This window comes from Microtus ochrogaster, chromosome 1 (genome assembly GCF_000317375.1).
Source record: "Microtus ochrogaster isolate Prairie Vole_2 chromosome 1, MicOch1.0, whole genome shotgun sequence".
Lineage (NCBI taxonomy): Eukaryota > Metazoa > Chordata > Mammalia > Rodentia > Cricetidae > Microtus > Microtus ochrogaster.
Genome location: NC_022009.1, coordinates 105,177,414 through 105,198,106, shown reverse-complemented (window position 1 = coordinate 105,198,106; position 20,693 = coordinate 105,177,414). Strand labels below are relative to the sequence as shown.

At 41.8% G+C, this 20,693-nt stretch overlaps 1 protein-coding gene across 5 annotated transcripts in view; it reads left to right on the top strand.

Annotated features, from left to right (window-relative positions):
* Nucleotides 1–20,693, top strand: part of Nbea (neurobeachin) — a 494,560-nt gene that overhangs the window by 452,196 nt on the left and 21,671 nt on the right. For all 5 annotated transcript variants that reach the window (XM_005344001.2, XM_026778835.1, XM_026778862.1 and 2 more), the window contains 3 exons: nt 14,191–14,280; nt 16,583–16,775; nt 18,344–18,415. In XM_005344001.2, the coding sequence (XP_005344058.1) occupies nt 14,191–14,280; nt 16,583–16,775; nt 18,344–18,415 (355 nt within the window). The remainder of the gene's footprint in view (nt 1–14,190; nt 14,281–16,582; nt 16,776–18,343; nt 18,416–20,693) is intronic.

Genomic DNA, 20,693 nt, shown 5'->3' with positions numbered 1-20,693 from the left:
CAGTCTGCAGCTAACAGTTGGGAATTTTAAGTATTTTTAAGTGAAAACAATCATATTAAATAGCATTTAAATAACTTCCCATGCATAAAATGACTTTGGCTAGGTGGGCAGAGAAGGATGCAGCAGCTGCTAGGTAAGTGCTAATGCAAGGAGACTGTACTCCTGCCCTCCATCCTACCCGCAGTCTGCCATCTGTTGTATGCAAAACAAGCCGTGGTGGCTGCATCTCCAGGCACTGGGATGCTTTTTCAGTTTTCATTTCAGAGGTAGGAAATGTGCAGATTTGGGAAATAAAGCTCTCTTAAAAAATCTTGTATCCATTTCTTACATATTCTATAAAATAAAGACTCAATTTGCATGCTCCAAGCAGAGAAGAAAAGGAAGAGAGAGCACACGATCACTGATCCCTTGGGGCAGAACACTTGGAGAACACATTTCAAGCATGTTATTAAAGGCTGTGTTGCACAGTAGCGTAAGCACAAGGGAGTGGGAGCAGACAGAGGGTGAGCGATCCAGGGAGAACCCAGGTATGGTGAAATTGTTTGTAAAGTGAGAAATATCCTCCAGAGACCACTACACTTGCCGAATTCAGTGCCCTCAGGGATCCCTAAATTTTGATCAGCTTATTTGATGGGAAGTAATTTTTAAAGCTGCACCCCTTTTCCTATCACAGACCCATTTTATAATTTTTTTACAAACAAAATTCATATTTTCCAACATTTTTTCCGTAGACAGGGTCTCACTGTGTAGACCATTCTGGCCTGGAACTCAGAGAGATCCACCTGCCTCTGCCTCCTGAATGCTGGAGTCAAGGGTACTCACTCTCTCAACCAACCATAGAGAATGATTTTATAATCAGAAAAGGCAAAATTGGAATAGTTCATCCTTATAGTCCAAGCCCAGTTCCAATTTGGACTTGATTTATAAACTTCATGGACATCTTTGGTCCTGGGTATTTTATTATGCTTTTTCCCACCTACAACAAAGTTCTGTATTTAAACGGGGAAATTAGAGGCTGATTATGTTAGACAAAATACAAATTTGAATATATTGGATATGAGGAAAACCACTGGGTATCATTCATATTGTGATAGGAAAGTGGGTTTTTGTTTTTTGGGTTTTTGTTTTTCCCTTAAATGTCAGTTGAAAAAGAGACAAATAGGCCAGGAAAAAGACACCAGAATTCAAATAGAGACATTCCTTCCATGATTTGAGTGCATATTTGAACCTCACTGAAGGTGTCGGCTTCTTCAGCTGTCACACCATTATTCTGGACAGTGGCAAAGCCAATTAGTTGTTCACAAGCCTTACTCATCGCACCGTGGGAGCTGTAGCACAAAATGTGTGCTTGTCACTGATTTGCTGGGCGAAAACGGGTCCAGCCTCGTGTTTGCTTATTATGTAGATGCTCTGAACAGAATCTGTTACATTATGGTTTTTATTACCCCAATAATAAAATGTAATGCAAACTGTCTAGTGCTAGGCCGGATGTCTCTGTTTAGGACTTGGCTCCTTTGAGCATCTCCTTCTGAGTAAACACTTGCTGCCAGCCTCAGAACCAAACTAGGTTGTGCACCCTTTCCTCCTCAGCCCTTGCCCGGGTGTCTGAGTTGTTGTCTCTTAGAGCTGTGATCCTCCCGTAACCTCCTCCCTCCAGCAGCACAGGCCCTAACACAAGTCAGCAGAGGTGTTTGCACTAGCTTTGAAGATCACTAGCAATTCGGGATTGCTGGGGAAGCTGCTTCACCTCCTCACAGGCAACAAAAGACCATTAGTGTGGTGCAAACAACAGGTTGAGGGCTTTTAAGGAATATGAATTAACTTTTTTCTCTCCTATTACCCACCATCATTCCTGTCATTCATTCCCATTAATGTCAGTAAATAAGTTAGAATGAAACATGTTCCTACAAAATTTACAATCTTCAAGAGCAGTCTTCTGCAAAGGCTACGAACCACTCAAGAGCTCCAGGAGAGCCAGAGTGCGGAATCTCACTCACTATCTCAGCTGCTCTACAAAGCGAGACTCAGCCTCTATGGCCGTGAGACACAGCTCTGTAGATAGTGCATCTATGGCTGATGGTCGTTTATGCCCTCCCTGCACATTATCACTGAGAAAGACCCATGGGAAAATGCAGTACTGGTTTCAACATCTCTTTTGGAACCTGCAGACCTACCCAACTAGACCCTAACTTGAGAGAGATGCTTCAGTCTGAAAGATTGAACACAGATTCCTAAAAAAAAAAAAGTAGATTATTTTGATAAATTTAATGCAAAGATCATTAATATATAAAACCGCAAGAAGGCTAGTTTTTTCCGTTTGTTTTATAATGTCAATTTGACTAATTAAGGTAATGTTTTTTAAAATGCTAAACATCACCATAAAAAAACTAACATGTCCCCTTTGTTTAAAAATTCTATAATCTGCCTAGAATTTTCAGCTTTGAAGTTAGTACTAAAATTTGAGAAATAGCTTAAGGTTATTGACTCATTCTTCCCTGACAGGTGAAGTCATGAACCAGCACTAACCACAGCAATTATGGCATTAAAATGTCAAGAAATTAGAGGTCAGAATAACAGATAATTTTCTTCTCTGTGTCAGATTAAAAATTGGCATTCTTTGACAGTTTAGGATCTCTGGCAGAGAAAATGATGACAGCTTAACTTATTTTATACTTGTAAAGCAGTAATTGATAGTAAACTTTATCTTGACAGCTTCTGGGCAGAAACATGACAGCGCAGTTCTGGTACAAAGCTCCTTAATATGTAAACACTAGGTCTGCTGGAGAGTAGAGATTTATTTGAACTGCCTTAAGTCTTGTCTCACATCATTATCTTCTGGGCTCTTTTCTCGTGATGGCTCAACTGTTTGGGCAGTGGTTTTTGAAGCGTGATAATGAATGAATATTCTTTCTCCTTTTCCCATATTAATAAAAGCCACTATTTTCTTCATATTTGTGCCTACCAAGTGACCTGCATAGAAAAAAGGGTTGTAGTTAAGTAGCCACTGGGTGCTGTGGTTTTCTTTCTCCCTGCTCCTCAAGTGTGACCCAGAGTCCAGCAGAATCCTAGCATCTGGGAGCTTGTTAGAACTTGGGCTAGAAACTTAAGCTTCCCTAACATGACTCAAGAGAGCATTCAGCAGGACCCATGGGGACTTGGTGTTAGAGATTTAATTTTCTGAACATCTTGAACTCGGGCATTCAGGCTTAGACGCAGGTGCCTTTCCCCACTGAGCTTTCTCACAGCCCAAGAAGATGAAGTTGGAGGTTTGTTTTCATAAGATGTGCTAGGTCTACTTGAGACACTGCCGCTTTTCTATACATGCAGAGAGAATAGTATAATGGAGGTCACCCGGTTTCATCTCATTGCATCTGCTTCTCCATCCCAGGATCCTCCACTGTTTCAAACATATTCCATGCCCATATAGCTATATTAGCAACTCTACTGTGTCTTTCTTGCCTCTCCTAAAGATATTAAGAATACAAAGAATAACACTGTATATCTTGTTCTAAGTTAATATTTCTGTCCATAATTGTTATTTATAGCTATAATTTTTCTTTCAATGTCAATAGTTTATATTTGTTAAAATTTTATTTGAATTTATATGTTTCTACTTAGGTTTATATATGCACGACATGCATTTAGTGCCCCTGGAGGCCAGCAGAGGGCATAAGAGTCCCCTGGAACTGGAGTCACAGACAGTTGTGAGCCTCCATGTGAGAGCTGGGAAACAAACCCAGATTCTCTGCTCGAGCTGCCAGTGCTCTTAACTGCTGAGCATCTCTCCATTAGTTCAATGGCATTAGTTTTCGAGAAGTAAGTTAGCATTATCATGGCACTGGTGTTGAAGTTGCACCTGTGAAACAAGAGGGAAAAGTGGGGTCAGTATCCTGACAGAAACTGCAAGCTCACACCAAACAAATGACTATGAGCGTTAAGTTCTGAGCTGACATAAACTTGTCATCATACCTGTTACCAACCTCACCAAAAGGAAAATTGATTTAAGTGAGTACTTTGTGACAGGGAGAGGTAGACACAAGCCTGCCAAGTAGTGTTGTGCAGCTGGTACCTAGAACAGATGGGCCAGGCAGTGTCTACGTATTTACAGATATACTCATCAGTTTTGCATTTTGCAATATTCAATACATTTTAATATTACCAGCAATCATAAAAAAGGTGCTATTTTTCCATCTAGCTGTCTTTACTTAGGCAGGCCCTGCTTTGATCTCTCTTTTGATCTGCCAGGGGTAACAGAGCTGCTCTCTGTGTGTGCTATGAGGAGAGCATGCCCACAGGAGGTAGCTACATCACTTCAATTCCACTTCATTTTCCTGCTGAAATGCTCCTGCTACTACAGAGCACTAACATGATAGGGCTGTCAAGAACAGCAAGACAGATGTGTCTGTATCCAAAACAGCTGCTGCTGACTTTCCTAGAGAGATGAACTCATAAAGTTCATAAGGGAAAAAAATCAATGCATTCTTCATTTACCGACAATGTCAATGAAAAGACAGTGGCAGCTCCGATGGCCCTACCTCCTGTACTCACAGTGACTCCTCTATGTCTATCAATCAGCCCTTTCCTTCCTGCACGCCTGATGTCTTCCTTTGATGTAACCAGGGGTATCAGCAAGGGATGTTGCCTTCATCGTGTAGGTTAAGCATTTGTGAGTTCAGTCCTCTGTTTGTGAGCCATGAACAAGCTGCCTTGCTGGACTGCAGCCCTTGGCATTCACTCACAGAGTGATGGGGCCCCATTGTCTTCATACTGGTTGATTAGGGCTTCTCTCCTAAAGAGCTTTTCATGATTACAATAAACTAGCAAAAAGATAGCTGGTGACGGACTCCTAAATTGCCTTAAGTAAATCTCTTCTTTACTACCTTAAAATTTTTAGCATGTTCAAAATCCAAATTAAATACAAAGAGCACTGCTATGTTTTGATCAGCGAAGCACAAGTGGGCATGAGGTGTTCTTCAGAGTTTGGGTGGGAGGAAGAAAATACCATGACCCCAAATCCATGTGTTTCATATGTACAGCAGTGAGGCTTACTTGTAGATTTTGTTAATAAACTTTGAATGTGGAAATTAGTATTGAAGAAATTGATGGCACACATTGAATTATGCTTAGCTAATCTGTTATTTGGGTTTCTCTTTTCTCATTGGATCTTTACTGTGTCTTAGCTAGTCAGTTTCTTCCTCTCCCCACGATGTGGTGTAGCTAGTCAGTCTCAGATGTATAATAGCTAGTTCTTTGTTCCCCCTCTTTGTGTTATTTTCATTATGTGCTAATGAGAATTGCTAATTCATCCAGGCAGTGGTGTTGCACGCCTTTAATCCCGGCACTCGGGGGACAGTGGCAGGCCGCTCCATCTCTGTGAGTTCAAGACCAGCTAGTTCTAGGACAGGATCCAAAACTACAGAGAAACCCTGTCTCAACACCTCCTCATCTCCCATCAGCATAGAGCTTAGTCATATTACACTGTCATCTGCTTCCGTTCAGAAATGGATATCACTCAGTCATTTCAGTTAGATGTCCAGGACTCACGTAAAGACTCAGACGCATTGGTAATGGCCCAATTTGAAATTGTTTGAAGTCTCAATGTAGTCTTTCCAATTATTGTTTCCCATTTATGTCAAAACCAGGGGACATTTTATTCTGTTGAATTAACACTGTGATAATTTGAGTATGAGTTTGGCTTGATAACAAGACATGCTTTGTTTTGGGATATCGATGTCACCACCTGGTGAGTTTGTGTCACTGTGCTCTGCGCACCAAGCCAAACCTTGAGCTTTTTTATCTTTTTCAGTAACTCTTCTGTGATTAGACACGCCAGCTTACAAGGTTGCCACCTGCATGCCTGTCCCCTCTCACTATTTTCAGCACCGCTCTACCCACAGCCTCTTCCCCTTCTCTCCTGAGTGACCAGCAGAGAAGGCATTTCACAGAAAGCTGTTCAGCCAAGGCAGGCTTGACAGGGGAATGCTCTGGGTTGTGCCATTAGGGGTTCAGTCCTCCGTTTATGAAAGAAAAGTACTAAAGTGAGCAGAGAACCCCAAACATAAAGGCCTCTCCATAAGACATCATGTCTTTCTGGGCATTAGTGAGTGTGGACTGCAAAGAGACCCCTGCTCTCCCAGGGAGCTCATACCAGGGCCCTCTGTAAGACCTTCCTCGGTAAACTGGCTCTTGGTGGAGAACAGTTTTCCTTTACTCTGTCCTGTCCTGATGTGCAGAAAAGGTAAGCAGCATGTCTCACTGGTTATGCCTTCTTACTACTTTCCGGGATATCAGCACATGGCCTGTCAAAGACACTGAAGGCTTCCTTTGAAAGAAAACCTCTGCCACATAGATGAACCCTAGGGACATTGTACTAAGTAAAATAATTTGGTCACAACGCAAAACAAAACAAAAAGGCAACAAACACCCTGCCTCCACCCTTCTCCCGCACACAGAAACACAAATATTCCACTTGGAAGAGAGGTCTGCAGCAGCCACTGTCAGAGAGGAGGAGGTAGAATGAGGGTTACCAGGGATTAAAAGAGAATAGAGGGGTGGGCTGTGGTGATATTGAGCACTGCACAACTGTATGTAAAATGTCTAAAATAATAAACCATGTTTTATGTGCATCTAAAATTGCCTTAAGAGGTAATAGAATTATAATAGGTAATAATGGTCCTTATTACAGAGATGTGAGCAGGAGGCAGAGGTTCAGGAAGAGAAAGCAAAATACTTGAAGGCTAACACACCCAGGCCCCAGGTAAGAAGCAAAGTGCTGGAGAGAGATAGAGCAAGAAATGTGTTGTCCTAAATAAACTGTGATCTGAGGCAGGAGGGCAGGGCCCATTCTAGCCACAGCTAAACCAAGACCTGGCAAAGAGAACCACACAGGAAATCTATCCTTCAGCCTCCTGTCTTCTGTGCTAAGGCTGGACTCTCCACTGAACCTGGGGGAAAGGCCAAGAGCAAGGAATGTAGTGATAAGGTATGTGGAGGTCTGAGGATCAGAACCGAAGAAGAAAGAACAGCATCCATCCCTTTGAAATGTTGCTTCCAGCTAAGCCAATGTATTTTAGACACGCAAGGCAGGTCAGCCTCTATCAGCTGCATTAAAAACCCATGCTTTTTCCCTGGGACTTGAGTCCAAGTACACTTCAAGTACAAAATCTGAGAGAACAGTACAGCAGAAAAAAGAAGACATTCTGGGTGGGAGATTTTCCTGTCAGGATAGATTTCTCTTAAGTCATTTGTGTATCATTACAATTGATCGTCCCAAGGAGATGGAGCTGTATGTCCTCTCAAAAACCCGGGCAGGTAACAATAAACCAGAGCTGCTCCTGCAAGCCTGGGCTAACACAGCCTTCCCAGCCAACACAGATCAGTTCTTTCCTTTTAACCTAAGTTAGCAAATAGTTGCTTATGTATTCAATAATTTTGGCATAATAGATTGTTTTAGTCTTAATGTAGGTGATGACTAAATCAATAATACAAACATTTTTATTTCTGTTTGTGGTTTCTCTGAGGAACTAGAAACAGTTGACTATAAAACAACTCTTTAATTTTTTATATAGTTTAATGTTTAAAAGCAAGAAATGATAGAGTATGTATATTACTTTCTTGATCTACTTTATTCTTAGTTTTCCAGCATTAAAAAGTAATGCTTTACATGATCTTGTTTTATCACAACAATAAGCCAAAAGCAAAGCTTATCAGTTAAAATATATTCCACCACTAAGTCACCTTTCTTTTATCATTCTCAAAGTTGCATTGTATTCTAACTTTTTATGTGATGTAGGCAGAATTACAGGTAGAAAAGAAAGGTGATACATTTGCTATGTCAAATTTATATTTTGTGTTTGGTTATGGAAGCAACAGCTCTTAAATGTTAAAATCACTGTAACAATGAGATAAGTGCAACACTAGGTAAAATGGTCAGAAAGTTTTTTCTGTGTTTTCAAAGACTATCTTTTTAATTTTTTTTTCTTTTTGAAAATTGAGTAGAGTTGGTGACCCTTAAGCAGCCACTTTGGAAAGTCTGTGTCTAACACAGGCGCTAACTCTCTCTTGGCCGCTTAGCTGGAGTCCCTCTCAGCTAACTTTCCCCCAGGCTTCACACCTCCAGCTAGTCACCTGCAATTAGGGTAGAATTGCTTATAAATGGTTGGGAGTAGGGGATGGATACTCGTTGATCCAATGACCTTCTTCACCCCTGTCCTTCCAGAGAAGTCAGCTGTTCACACCAGAGTTCTGGTTGATATCTGCTAACAATAGCTGATTTGATGAAGAAAGCAGCTCTTTTGATAGGAGCTTTTTTGATGTTCACCAGGTTGACAACAGAGGGTTGAAAGGAGAAGGAGGAAGGAAGACAGGGAATGAGGGAGGAAGGAACAACTAGTTTTAAAGATTCTGTGGGTGAAAAAAATACATATAGGTTACCTATATTATGGGACAGAGTCAACTTGTTTTTATGCATTGCACAGCAAGGGGCTGCTCCAGGTGTCCTAGATTTTGACTTTCACATTGTTTATGAAGCCTTTCCTCTAAACAGGCACATGTGTAACACACAGACACATATAACCTACTTGTTTATCTCCTTTTCTGAGGATTTAGTGCCAGATTGTTCACAGAGGAGGAACTTTGTAAGAAGGTGCCTTAGTTAGGGATTCTATTGCTGTGAGGAGACACCATTAACACAACAGCTCTTATAAAGGAAAACATTTAATTGGCGTAGGGCAGCTTTAAAGGTTTCATCCATTATCATCATGACAGGGAGAATGGAGGTGGGGAGTCTGACGGCCTGCAGGCAGACATGGTGCAGACTACAGGTTGATCAGGAGGCAACAGGAAATGGTCTGTGACACTGGGAGGGATCTTAAGCATAGGAGACCTCAGAGTTCACCCTCACAGTGACACACTTCCTCCAACAAGGCCACACCTACTTTAACAAGGCCACACTTCCTAATAGTGCACTATGAGACTATGGGGGCTATTACAAGAGGAAAGAAAACAATCAAGCAAGGTGATCGGCAGGTCAGGAGAGGACAGTGTGTTGCACTATAGCTGCCGTACAAGGGTCTTCTGTGCATGTGTGTAAGGCATCTCATTAACTCATGAATTGGGAACTGAGGCAGTTTCTGGTGCCATCTGCCTCCAAATGGGCACCATTGTGTATCAGCCTTGACTAATGAGAAAGACAAATCTAGAGAGCCTTGAAAATCAGTAAGAAAGGAGACCTGTTTTAAGATGTGACTAACTGTAATTTGACTGTTGGGTGCCAGAGTGTTTTACTGATAAGAGTCTAACAAGACAGAGGACAATGAGGACTACAGAGAAAGTGGTCCTCTTGGGTCCTTTTCCTACTCGGAGCTTTATATTATGACTAAGCAGATAAGACCACAGGTCATCTGTGCTGGAAATAAAAGTCACCTGCTGCCATCTTAGTTATTTCTTCAGCCTTGCATAGGACACAGCTCATTTCTGTGTCCTTGCCTGCCTATCCTTGCAGAACCCTAAATGCTCAAATCTCCTTGAGGTGTTGAACATACCCGCTTCATGACAGATGCGTAAGAGACAGATGCTAAGCATTTAACGACTGACTAGTGAATATTCTACTGATTAATAAAAAAAATATTGTTCAGGATCACTATAGAACAATTGTAATGTTTTTTTAAAAAAAAAATTTAAAAACCCTGAACTTTTATTTCCATCTAAACAGTTCACAGTAGAAAACTAAAGTGATCTTCCATTTGTAATGAGTTGATAAGATACGGAGGGAATTCTGGCATACAGTAGTTACAGTCCATGAATACCCTAGAGACCACACAACTCCAAATGGTCTCTTCATTTATAACAATGATCACTACATTCCAGGTTCACAAATGTAAGTACACAAGTCAACACCTCGGTTTGGAGCACATTGGGCATTCTACCCATGGCAGCCTCCCCAGTTCAGGATGCAAGTCCAATGGTAATGCCTACCACCGCTCTGAAATGTTCCTCCAATGGTACCTGCCTACCTCCTTCAAAAATGTGCACTGTTTTTAAATAGCTAGAGCTGTTTCTAAAACTTAAAGTTGCTAATAGCCACAAAATTTCTAAGTTGTGCTAAGCTGATAATAGGACACTGCTCAACATAAAAATAGTAGTGATGGGTACAGGAATGTATGTCACAGACATCATGTTGATCCACAAAGGCACCCAAGTAAAATGTTTACCTTCTGGTTAGTTTCCTAGAAATTCCAGAAAATATTGATAAGCATGTAGATAGTGGGGCAGTTGGCTAAGGAGAGATAGAAGGTTGCCTATACACATGTTCACATTCCTGTAACCATCACAAAGATCAAGATAAGGAAATTTCCAATTCCATCCCTAAGGCTTCTGTCTTGATAAAGAGAAGACCTTCACCAGGTAAAGGTTCTAGCCACTGAGCCCGATACCCAGGTTCCACACAGTGGAAAGAGAGAACTGATGATCTCAAGTTATTATCTGATACCGGCAGGTATGTCACTGTGAATGTGGCCCACACATATCTGTGCATACACAATAGTTAATGTAGTTGAAAAGCCCATGATTCCAATTTAGAGATCATAAGCCTAATAAATAAGCAGTACCACTTTCTAAGAATAAGCCAACCCATGTTTTCATGTCACCAGCCAAAGATTGTCCACCAAGGGCCATGTGTAAGTGTCGCAGCTCTGAGGGAAAAAGTTTCCCCAATGCAAGTGTTACAGCTTTGAGGGGAAGGGTGTCCTTTCAGGAGCCAAGGAATAGCACAAAGTGACACCATACAACAGACCTCACACAAGATCTTTTGGGAAAGACACAGGAGGGTGGTGCCTCTGCTTGGGGAGAAGCAGCAAAGAACTGAGAGAGAGGCAGGCTTATGTAGGGTTTCTTGAGGGCAGAGTTTTCCAGGGTAGAGATTTCCAGGGGGAATTGGTGGGGTTTCAAGTTCTGTTGGGATTTCGAGCTCAGGGATTGTGGGTTCAAGTTGTGATCTTGGGGTTTTTATGAGGTAGGGTGGAGCTTGACCACCTGTGTCTGGAGGGCTGAGTCTGTTGTGTAGGTGGAGCTTGGTGGTTGGAGGTCCTCAAGTGGGGCTCGTGTCTCAAGGGACTTGTACCGAAAGCTTGGCAACCACTTCGTTGTTGAGAAATCTCAAGTGCTGTACTTGTTACCTGTGTCGGCCGTGTTTCATATAGGATTGTTACTAGAGTTATTTGACTCTCAGATGTACATCTTCTGATAGTGAATAGCTTCTCAGTGAAAGAAGTTGCCTTAGCTGACTCATTTCCAAACATCTTCAGATACTGGATCACTCCTCAGTAAAGGAAGTTGGGTTGACAGACTCATTTCCAAAGTTTAGACTTATATACCTGCTTATTTATACTCCTGAGCATTCAGAATGACTAGACTAAGAGAGCATTCACAAATGACAGCATCTGCAATAACCGGCGGGGATAAACAAGTGAAACATGCAGTCTGGGCCTGTCTCCACCACAGTCCTCCCTATTGTGTGCATTCATGTGCATTTCTGACTTCCTTCCGGGGTGGCAGACTTCCTGAGGGCAGTGTGGATGTTGACTAAGCATTCAGATTTGTCATCCTCATTGCTGCAGTGGCACTGAACTGTTGTAAGTAATGTACTCTTGTGTTGTCCCTATCCAAGGGTCCATGTGCTTTTCATTTTCTGAACCAACTCCCCCCTTGGCCCAGATATCTTTCTAGTGCCCACGTTTATAGTCAGCAAATACTGGAAGACTGTGCCATAGTTGTTACCCGCAGAGAGTCGAGCTGAGTAAACAAACAGACAAGTAGTCATGTGTTCAATTCTGTAACAGAGGAAGGAATTGTACTCTGCGAGTATGGGGGAAGCTGGTGATGATCTGTAGAGTCCCAGCCTAGGGACAGCATCAACAGAGGACTTTCTCCTGCATGAGGAGGATGTCTCAGGACAGTGACTTAATCAGGTTCCTAAGCTGTTTGATGAGCCCTAATCACAGCAGGCTGGTCTGCTGTCCCAGTACCTATCTGCTCAACACAGAGACACCAATGGCTCCCTTAAGGGGGATGTGAGAACAGGTGCAGAGGGATAGAAGAGAGGCAGCAGGCTCCCTGACCAGAGTCTCAATGACTGAAGGTGGAACTGTGCTTTCCTAACATCAGTAAGAGCTGAAGTTTTCTAATTCAGAAGGGAAAGAATACTCGCAAGACAGGAGCACAGGATACCTGGAAGATAAATTCTAGAATACAGTCCCTTGGCACACAAAACCATCTATCTGGAATGAAGAAAGCACAATCCCAAAAGAGAAATGTGGGATTTGAATGCTCTGCCTCAGGCCAAAGGGATCACCAGAGAGCACTAAACAAGAAATTTCTGGGAATTATACCAGCATCCTAACATTTTTCTGGTATAATTTTAATACTTCTGTTTGTGAAACAAAGTAAGTGGGAGATGCTTGCTGGCTCTTTGTGCAGTGAGTGTCTGGAGCAGGGACTGAAGGCCAGAAGTGTTGACTTTAGCCCCGTCTTCTCGCCCTCAGAAGGCCCTTTTTCTTGGAGGAGTGAAAGTACAGACCTCAGTGTCCATTGCTAGAAAGACTTTAGCTGATATTGGACATTTGCTTTAACAGTGAAATTATTGTTTACTCCACAAACAATTCTTAAGAGCTGTTGTAATAATGTGAAGCCAACTAGAAATGGTCTCTTTCCCTCTTTTATAGCCATAAATCTCGCAATGGGGAGAGACAGTATGGTGGTACCTATTGAGTACAATTTAGCTGAATAGTCACACTTTGCATTTGAATGGATGTCATGAAAATAAATGTTACATTAAAACTGGACAGCACTTAAGGAGATTTAATAATTCATCCCGTTGTCGCTGCAAATAAATGAACCAAAGCCCCTTTTATGCAGTTGTTAAAATATGGTGGATAATGATCCATTTGTGTTTAATATTGCTAATAAATTTGAAAGTTTACATTTTTACTGATAAACATTTTCTTGAAATGCAGTTGTAGAAGGACATACGGTTAAATTGAAGTACTTTATAAATGAGAATTGTAGATAGTGATGCGATTAGTAGCAGTGTTGTGTCAAGAGCCATCCACCAGCTTACCTGCATTCCTTCCAGCGCTCAGCAGTGGGTTTCGTATTTCACTTTTATGTGCACCAAATTGCACATGATAGTGGGGGAAACTAGCGTGGTAACAAAGTAATGATCGTAGTAAATATTGTGCTTTTCCTTGTTGACTTAAATTACACATTTACAATATCTCAGGAAAAATCTTATTAGTCTAATTTAATATGTTGAAATATTTTACCTATAAAATTTATGTTTAGGAGAAATGCTTAAGTCTCTGAACAAACAGTTGTACATCCAGACACATAGGCATACACATGCATGCAGTGATATATTGTGTGATCCAGACAGTTTGAGGTGGAAATTAGTTTTAATGGGAGCCATACGGTTTTAATATTCATATCTGCACAGGCTTTAATAAAATGCTGTATATAGCTCAAGATACCCAAAGAATTCTTTCCTTTTTAGTGACTTTTCTCTAGTCTACATGGGGGAAGCTAAGAGAAACTAATTTATACCTTATAAATATATCCCCAGGATCTGTCTTAAAACACAGTAGCAAGCTGAGATGTACTTTTGTATTGAAAGCTTTGCTTTATTTGATTGCCACACTGAAGCCTTAGAGTTCTGACCTCAGATTGCCCTCTGTGTTGACTGGAATGCACAATGTTCTGAATTGTATTTCATGTCAGTAGTAGACATTATGTCTCATTCTCTTTCTCCAAGAAGATTCCAGAAGCTTATTTCATTAGAGACCCCCACACGTTCCTCCTTACAAAGGACTTTGTTAAGGTACCTGTGTTGTGTCCAGTATTGAAGGTGTTTTCTGGTCTTTAACTGCATGCATGGATGCACAGGTTAGCATTTCCACATTTAACCCCAGCTTCTGGTAATGAGAACAGTGCTGTGCTTAAATGAAGCATGATTAGAAGAAGTGAAGCTTGTCCCCCAAGTACTAACACTCGAAGGATTCTGCACCTTGAAAAAAGAGCACTTCTAGAATTTTCTAGATCCTTTTATGGCTGACTTGAGCTACACTTGCATTGTGAAGAGTGTGTTGACCTCTCTTTTGACACATATTGCTTATGGCAGTCACCCTCCTTGCCCTCCAGGCCATGGAAGCACAGATACAGAATTTTGGACAGACGCCATCTCAGTTGCTCATCGAGCCACATCCTCCTCGGAGCTCAGCCATGCACCTGGTAAGGCATCAGCCTGTGGAGGGATTTTCCTCTCCTTTGAACACAGGTAGAAAGTAAATAAAATGGTATTTCAGTAATATTTTCAGAGGCTTCTCCATTTATCTGATGACTCTGAAGCTCAAGGGCATGCTAGAAGGAAGTGTGATTTCTACTCTTCAGTCCTGCTTATTAAGTGAGCCCAATCTTGGGCTCACAAAGGCAGCATCTACTTCTCCCTAAGCCTATTAGTGTACACACAGGCACACGCACACTGGCCCCAAATCAAATTAGATCTGTAAATTACCACGCAGTATAAACACAAGTCAGTAAGAGTGGTTCATTTTAAGAAAAGTGAATGATTCTAAAGGCAATTTGTGGCTCCTGCCAAGTGACTGTGGAACAAAACAGGCTGGTTACAAATAAGAGCTCCAAAGTCAGATATGAACCAAACACCATTTCCACCACTAACTAGTGACTGTGGCTGAGTACTTAACAGCTGTGTGCTGACATTTCAGCATCTGGAGCATCCCTGCACTGACAATCTAAGGCCTGCTTCTGAACCTCTCTTAGGCCAGCCCCTGATGTAAGCTCCCAGTACATGCTAGCTGGCTTCATCAAGAGCTGACCATGTTAGACCATAAATCCCAGAATGCAAGGAAAAAATGTAATCTTTATTTTATATTCTAAAATTTAAAGGTCCATTCTTAGAATAATGCAGTCCTTTTCCAGTTTATCATCATATAGCAAACATTCCCCTTTTTATTTAATTCAATGAAGGCAAAAAAAACTTGCTGAGATACTTCTAATATATTTTTTAAACTGTGATCTTTTACTATTTTTTTTAAATGAAAGTACAGATGTTTTGAGACAGAAACAGTTGCAAATGAATTCTCAGATGATCTGTGTGTATCCACCGTCTTGGAGACAAGCTCTTCAGTGAGGAACTCTGAGATAGGGGCAGTGGGTGGGCGTCAGCAAGCCTGTAAGCCAGTGTTTCTCTGATGGAAGAAATGCTTAGCTCCTTCATTTACTTAATGTGTTTTTGAGCCCTTCACGTTTCCTATGACTAGGCAGTGAGACACAGCGTCCGGTGTGTCCTCAATTCTACCAAGAAGCAGGCAGTCTCTCCCTGGGAAAGTAGATCTACATGCTTGCTTTAACCCTTCTCTCCACAGCAGCCATCTATGTAGTCTCAGACCAGGGCCACACTGGGTGTCTTTTGATTGCAGTTGGTCATTCTGTGTAACAAAACAGAAAGATTTGCATGGAACACAGGTTCTTCCCAGATGACTCTCAGCAATGGTACAGACCTGATGTGGTCTTAGAGGGCCAAGCTCCACACTGCCTAAGGAGTCTCCTGCATCTGTCTTATGAAACGACTTGGTGGGAGAGTTCTAGTCTATATTACTTTTTCTTTGTTTTTAATGATGATGATGATGATGATGATGATGATGATGATGATGATGATGATGATGACGACGACGACGACGACGACGACGACGACGACAACTATCCTGGGGAAGTGCCCAGTTAGAACTCATTACCTTCCTACAAGGAATTATTGGATGCCAAATTGGCATGGAGCTGTTAAGAGAAAATGAGCTTTCTAAGCTCGCGCTCTATAGAGACAATCGTCAAACATGTCTAAAAACCAAGTGGTGTCTATTTCCAGCATTCTTATTTTATGTTTTTGTATAATAGAATTTATAGTGCTCTGTAGTGCTCATAGCATCTGCTATCAAGAATTAGATATTTAAGAAGAAAAGCTCAAGAAATCAGTAAACTGAACCTATAAGAGAGAGAAGGCATAAGCCCTGAACAGGTCAGCATAGAGCCCAGACACCTGAAGACACTGGCCAGAGCACCAGGCCACTGGTGGTTGTATTTTCACCCTTTATATCCTGGCCCTACGTTAGCCCAAAGATGACAGTTGCCAGCCAAATCACTTTATATTTCATGCTAACATTATCAACCAGTGATTGAATAATTTCCCATCAAATTGATTTTTTTACTTCCCTGAACAATGATGTTCATCTTGTGGCTATGTCTGTGAGCTGTCTATGTGATAACCTGGCCATATACAAATTGAGGCTGACTCTTAGCGGCAGAGTGTATTGCCTCAGTGACTTAAGAGACCCTGCTCCATTTTTCTCTGTGCCTTCTTCAGGTGAAGCTGCTTTATCTGGGGGTACCCTGGCCAGGGAGACCGTTCAAATGGCTGTGCTCACGCTAGCCTTATCTGTCTGCATCTCCTATACCTATACCTTCAACTAACCAAGTTATCTTTCTGTTTCCTTCTGTCTCTCCCCTTTCTACTCAACAGTGTTTCCTTCCACAGAGCCCACTCATGTTTAAAGATCAGATGCAGCAGGATGTGATAATGGTGCTGAAGTTTCCATCCAATTCTCCTGTGACCCATGTGGCTGCCAACACCCTTCCCCACCTGACTATCCCTGCAGTGGTGACAGTGACCTGCAGCAGACTGTTTGCTGTGAACAGGTGGCACAACACAGTAGGTACGTGGGCCTCAGCACTCAGCGCAGAGCTAAGGCGTCATTACATGCAGACAGCAGCAGGACAGAGTGCTGTCAGGCCCAGTTGGCAGCACAGTCTGTCCACTACTACAGCCCTATGCTGGTGCCCTAGGCGTGGCTTCGTTCTTCCTCTGCACTCCAGCAATCTTCCAAACAGAGAAAGTTTGTCTGGATTTTGTAGGCAATAACTTCAAACTATCCTTTTTCAATGACATTAGTTTATTTGTCATTAGCAAATATTTCAATGCCCATTATGTATCAAATAGTCTTAGGCTTTCAGTAAGCGGGAAACAAGACATACCATCTCTAGCTTTATGCAGTTTGTCTGTGAGAAAACGAAAGCTCTGAAATTGTCCGGTGATTTCACATGTGTTTGCTCCACATTCAACCATGAGGGCTCCAGCCAGCACATCTTGAAGTGATATAATGTCATCGTAAACATTTAGACACACTGATCCTTATTTAACCAGGGCAGACATGGATGTGACCAAATGATTTAGTTGGCCCAGTTCACCACTTATGGCTTCCTGCAAAGCCTCAGGACTTCCACTGTCTCCAGGACTGAAAGGATGAGCCCTGGTGATTTAACCTGGATCTTTCAATTCCACTGATGTCAACCTCACTCTGAAAAGGGCAGTGATTTATACCACACTTCACTTCCATGAGTTTATATGTGCCTGGCTCTGGTTTGTGGTTGTTGGTGATATTATCAACAGGGGGTGGCACCGCTTCTGCTTGCCCAGGAGTGCACAGCAGACATCTTATAGGAAAAGAAGACTTCATTGTTCATGGGGCCTTGGCCCCTAGGAATGTTTTTATTAAGAGAAAAAAACTATAAAGGGCTAAATTATTAAATTGTTCAAGAATATTATGTATAGTTATTTTATAACCGTATATAAAAATATGACAAATGGGGGGCTGGAGAGATGGCTCAGTGGTTAAGAGCATCGCCTGCTCTTCCAAAGGTTCTGAGTTCAATTCCCTGCAACCACATGGTGGCTCACAACCATCCGTAATGAGGTCTGGTGCCCTCTTCTGGCCTGCAGACATACACACAGACAGAATATTGTATACATAATAAATAAATAAAAAATTTAAAAAAAAATATGACAAATGAACTCAGAGCCCAGATGTCAGTCCCAAAAGTAACTTAAGTGGGATGAAAGTTTTAGGTGAGACTCAACTTATAACATGGATTGATTAGTCACTTTATTGGGAAAGGCCCCTTGTAGGAGAGCCGCAGTGCCTACCTGGCCCCATTCCATGGAAGCTCAGCCTGGTCTTGTATTCCAGGCCCACTGGTTGCATTGTAAGAAATGTTGTGATGCTCTCTTGTCCAGTTTACCACTTTTCTGACTTAACACATCTCAAGGAAAACCTGAAGTTCCTGCTGTGGTGACTTTTTAGGACTCAATGAGGTCACATGATGTGACCGAGTCAGCACAAATTTTAAACAAATGCACATTTTATGTGGCATCATAAAACACCTTTGTTTGGAAAGGCTCCTTTTCAGATAATCTCATGGCAGCTCTCTATACTCACTTCCTTAGGTCTCAGAGGAGCCCCAGGATACTCCTTGGATCAAGCACATCATCTTCCTATTGAGATGGACCCATTAATTGGTATGCTAATATATTTGTTATTTTCTATGTCTGTGATGAAATTCATGACCGAAAGCACCCTAGGGAGAAGTTTGTTTTGTCTTGTGGTTCCAGAGGGAGAGTCCCTCATGACTGGGAAGCACTGTAGCAGGAAGCTAAGAGATCACATCCTTGACCAAACACAAAGCAAAGAGAGTGAGCAGGAGGTGAGGTGAAGCTATAACTTCTCAAAGCCAGTCCCCAGTGATGTGCGTCCTACAGCAAGGGTTCTAGGGGACCCACAGTCTTTGCAAGAAGCGCCACCAAATGGGGGCCAAGTGTTCAAATGCCTAAGCCTAGGGCAGTCATTGCTCACTGAATCCACGGCAGCTAACGAAGATGCATTTTAAAATCTCATCTGTCTGCACATTCTCACCTGGTTGTTTGTCTCAAAATACAGCTGAGTGATACATTACAGCATCAACATGACAATGACAGCTAATTGTCAAAGGGCTTTGCTAGTCTCTGCATGCAATCCAAGAATGCTTTGCTATTAAACCAACTCTTTATGCCATTTTCTTGATGTTTTAGGAGATATGTAAGTTGAATAGTAAAAGGCAAATAATTACACATTGCTCGTGTTTGATCCTCAGATATTCTTAACAACCTTATATTATTTAAGGTAAAGAAGTTGGTAAGGTAAATTAATACTGAAAAGCACCTTCTAAAAGAAATTCTAGTTGATGGGGCTAAACTTGTTTTTTTTTTTTTTAAAGTAAAGACACCTGAATTGCAAACTCCTAAGCTACAACCATTTACAGTTGTGTGGTCCATAGACATGTTAGCCCTTGTTTTTATATCTGTGAAGTGGTTTGTGGTGATGTCTATTCTCCTGGTTTGTGGGTTTATTTAGAAAATTAAACTAAAAGAAACCTCGAAAAGCTTTAAAAAGTTGCTGAGTTGTGTATAATCAGTGGTATTCTGTTCTTCCGTTGGTTTAGATTTTATTTTGTTCTGATAGGCGGGTCTTGGCTTCCTCTTATTCTCACCCCCAACAAGACAGCCTTGCAAAGATGCAAGCTTTTGGACTAAGACAGTTCCTTAGTCTATCCTTGCTGCTTGTCTGTCTTCCAGACACTGACAATGAAATGGGTAGCTAGTGTGTGACCACGGGACAATTACTGACTCTCCTCTCAGTAACCAGACACCAGTTCTGCCCAGGACTTTCGTCTTACTTTAGAAACCTATGTTTCTAAATGTCAATTCTCTCTTACTCCTTACCTTTACCAAGCAGTTATTTCCGTTGCTTTGCAGCTTTAGTGGGTATCTACATATAGAAGCTCAGTGATTTAATTGGCGTTAGAGCCTACTGGTGGTGACCTTCCACGCCTGCACTTCCTGTTTAAGAATTCAGGAAGGGATTTTGCCTGAAAGGATGGCGCAGCTTAGGGGACAGGCTGGCATCCAGACAGGCACTGGGGAAATCATAGATGTCTCTGAGTTCCTGGCTGTATTCAGATTTACTCCCAGGGCTGCACACTGATTCTTTGCCTGTCTCTCTCTCCCCCAGTCGCTTTCCCATTTCTTTTATTGGTCTCCTCCCCTGCCAGCCTTGCTTCAAAGGCCTTGTGGGTGTTGACAACCCAGGTCTTTAAAGCTACTGACCTGAAGCTCCCTGTGGGCCTCCCACATCACACCAGCAGCTCTCTGCTAGCTTTTCGTATGGATTGAAATGTGCCATGGGCAAGTGACAGATGGAGCAAACATTAAGATACTTTTTGATTGTGTACAAGGTTTACCGCCACCTGGTTCTTACTGGACACTAATGAACTGAAGCATATCATGCATGTATAAAACCAAAAGCATCTAAATACGTTTATATGTTTTAAATTACTATCTTGGATCCCTTATCTGTTCTCATTTGTTGATGGAAGAGCTGAGTTTGCTGACATAGTTTTTAAGTATATGATATAGCTTGAATATGATATAGTGAATAATCATTGTTACTAAAGAAATGTATATTCCTTGAGGAAAAAGTCTAAATCTTAACAATTTTGCACCATTGAAAGTCCGTTTCTAGCAGGGAGGTGGTGGTGCACGCCTTTAATCCCACCTCTCAGGGAAGCAGAGGCGGGCAGATATCTGTGAGTTCAAGGCCAGCCTGGTCTACAGAGTGAATTCTAGGACAACCAGAGATACACAGAAAAACTCTGTCTTGGAAAACCAAAAAGAAAGAAAGAAAGAAAGAAAGAAAGAAAGAAAGAAAGAAAGAAAGAAAGAAAGAAAGAAAGAAAGAAGAAAAGAAAGAAAGGAAAGAAAA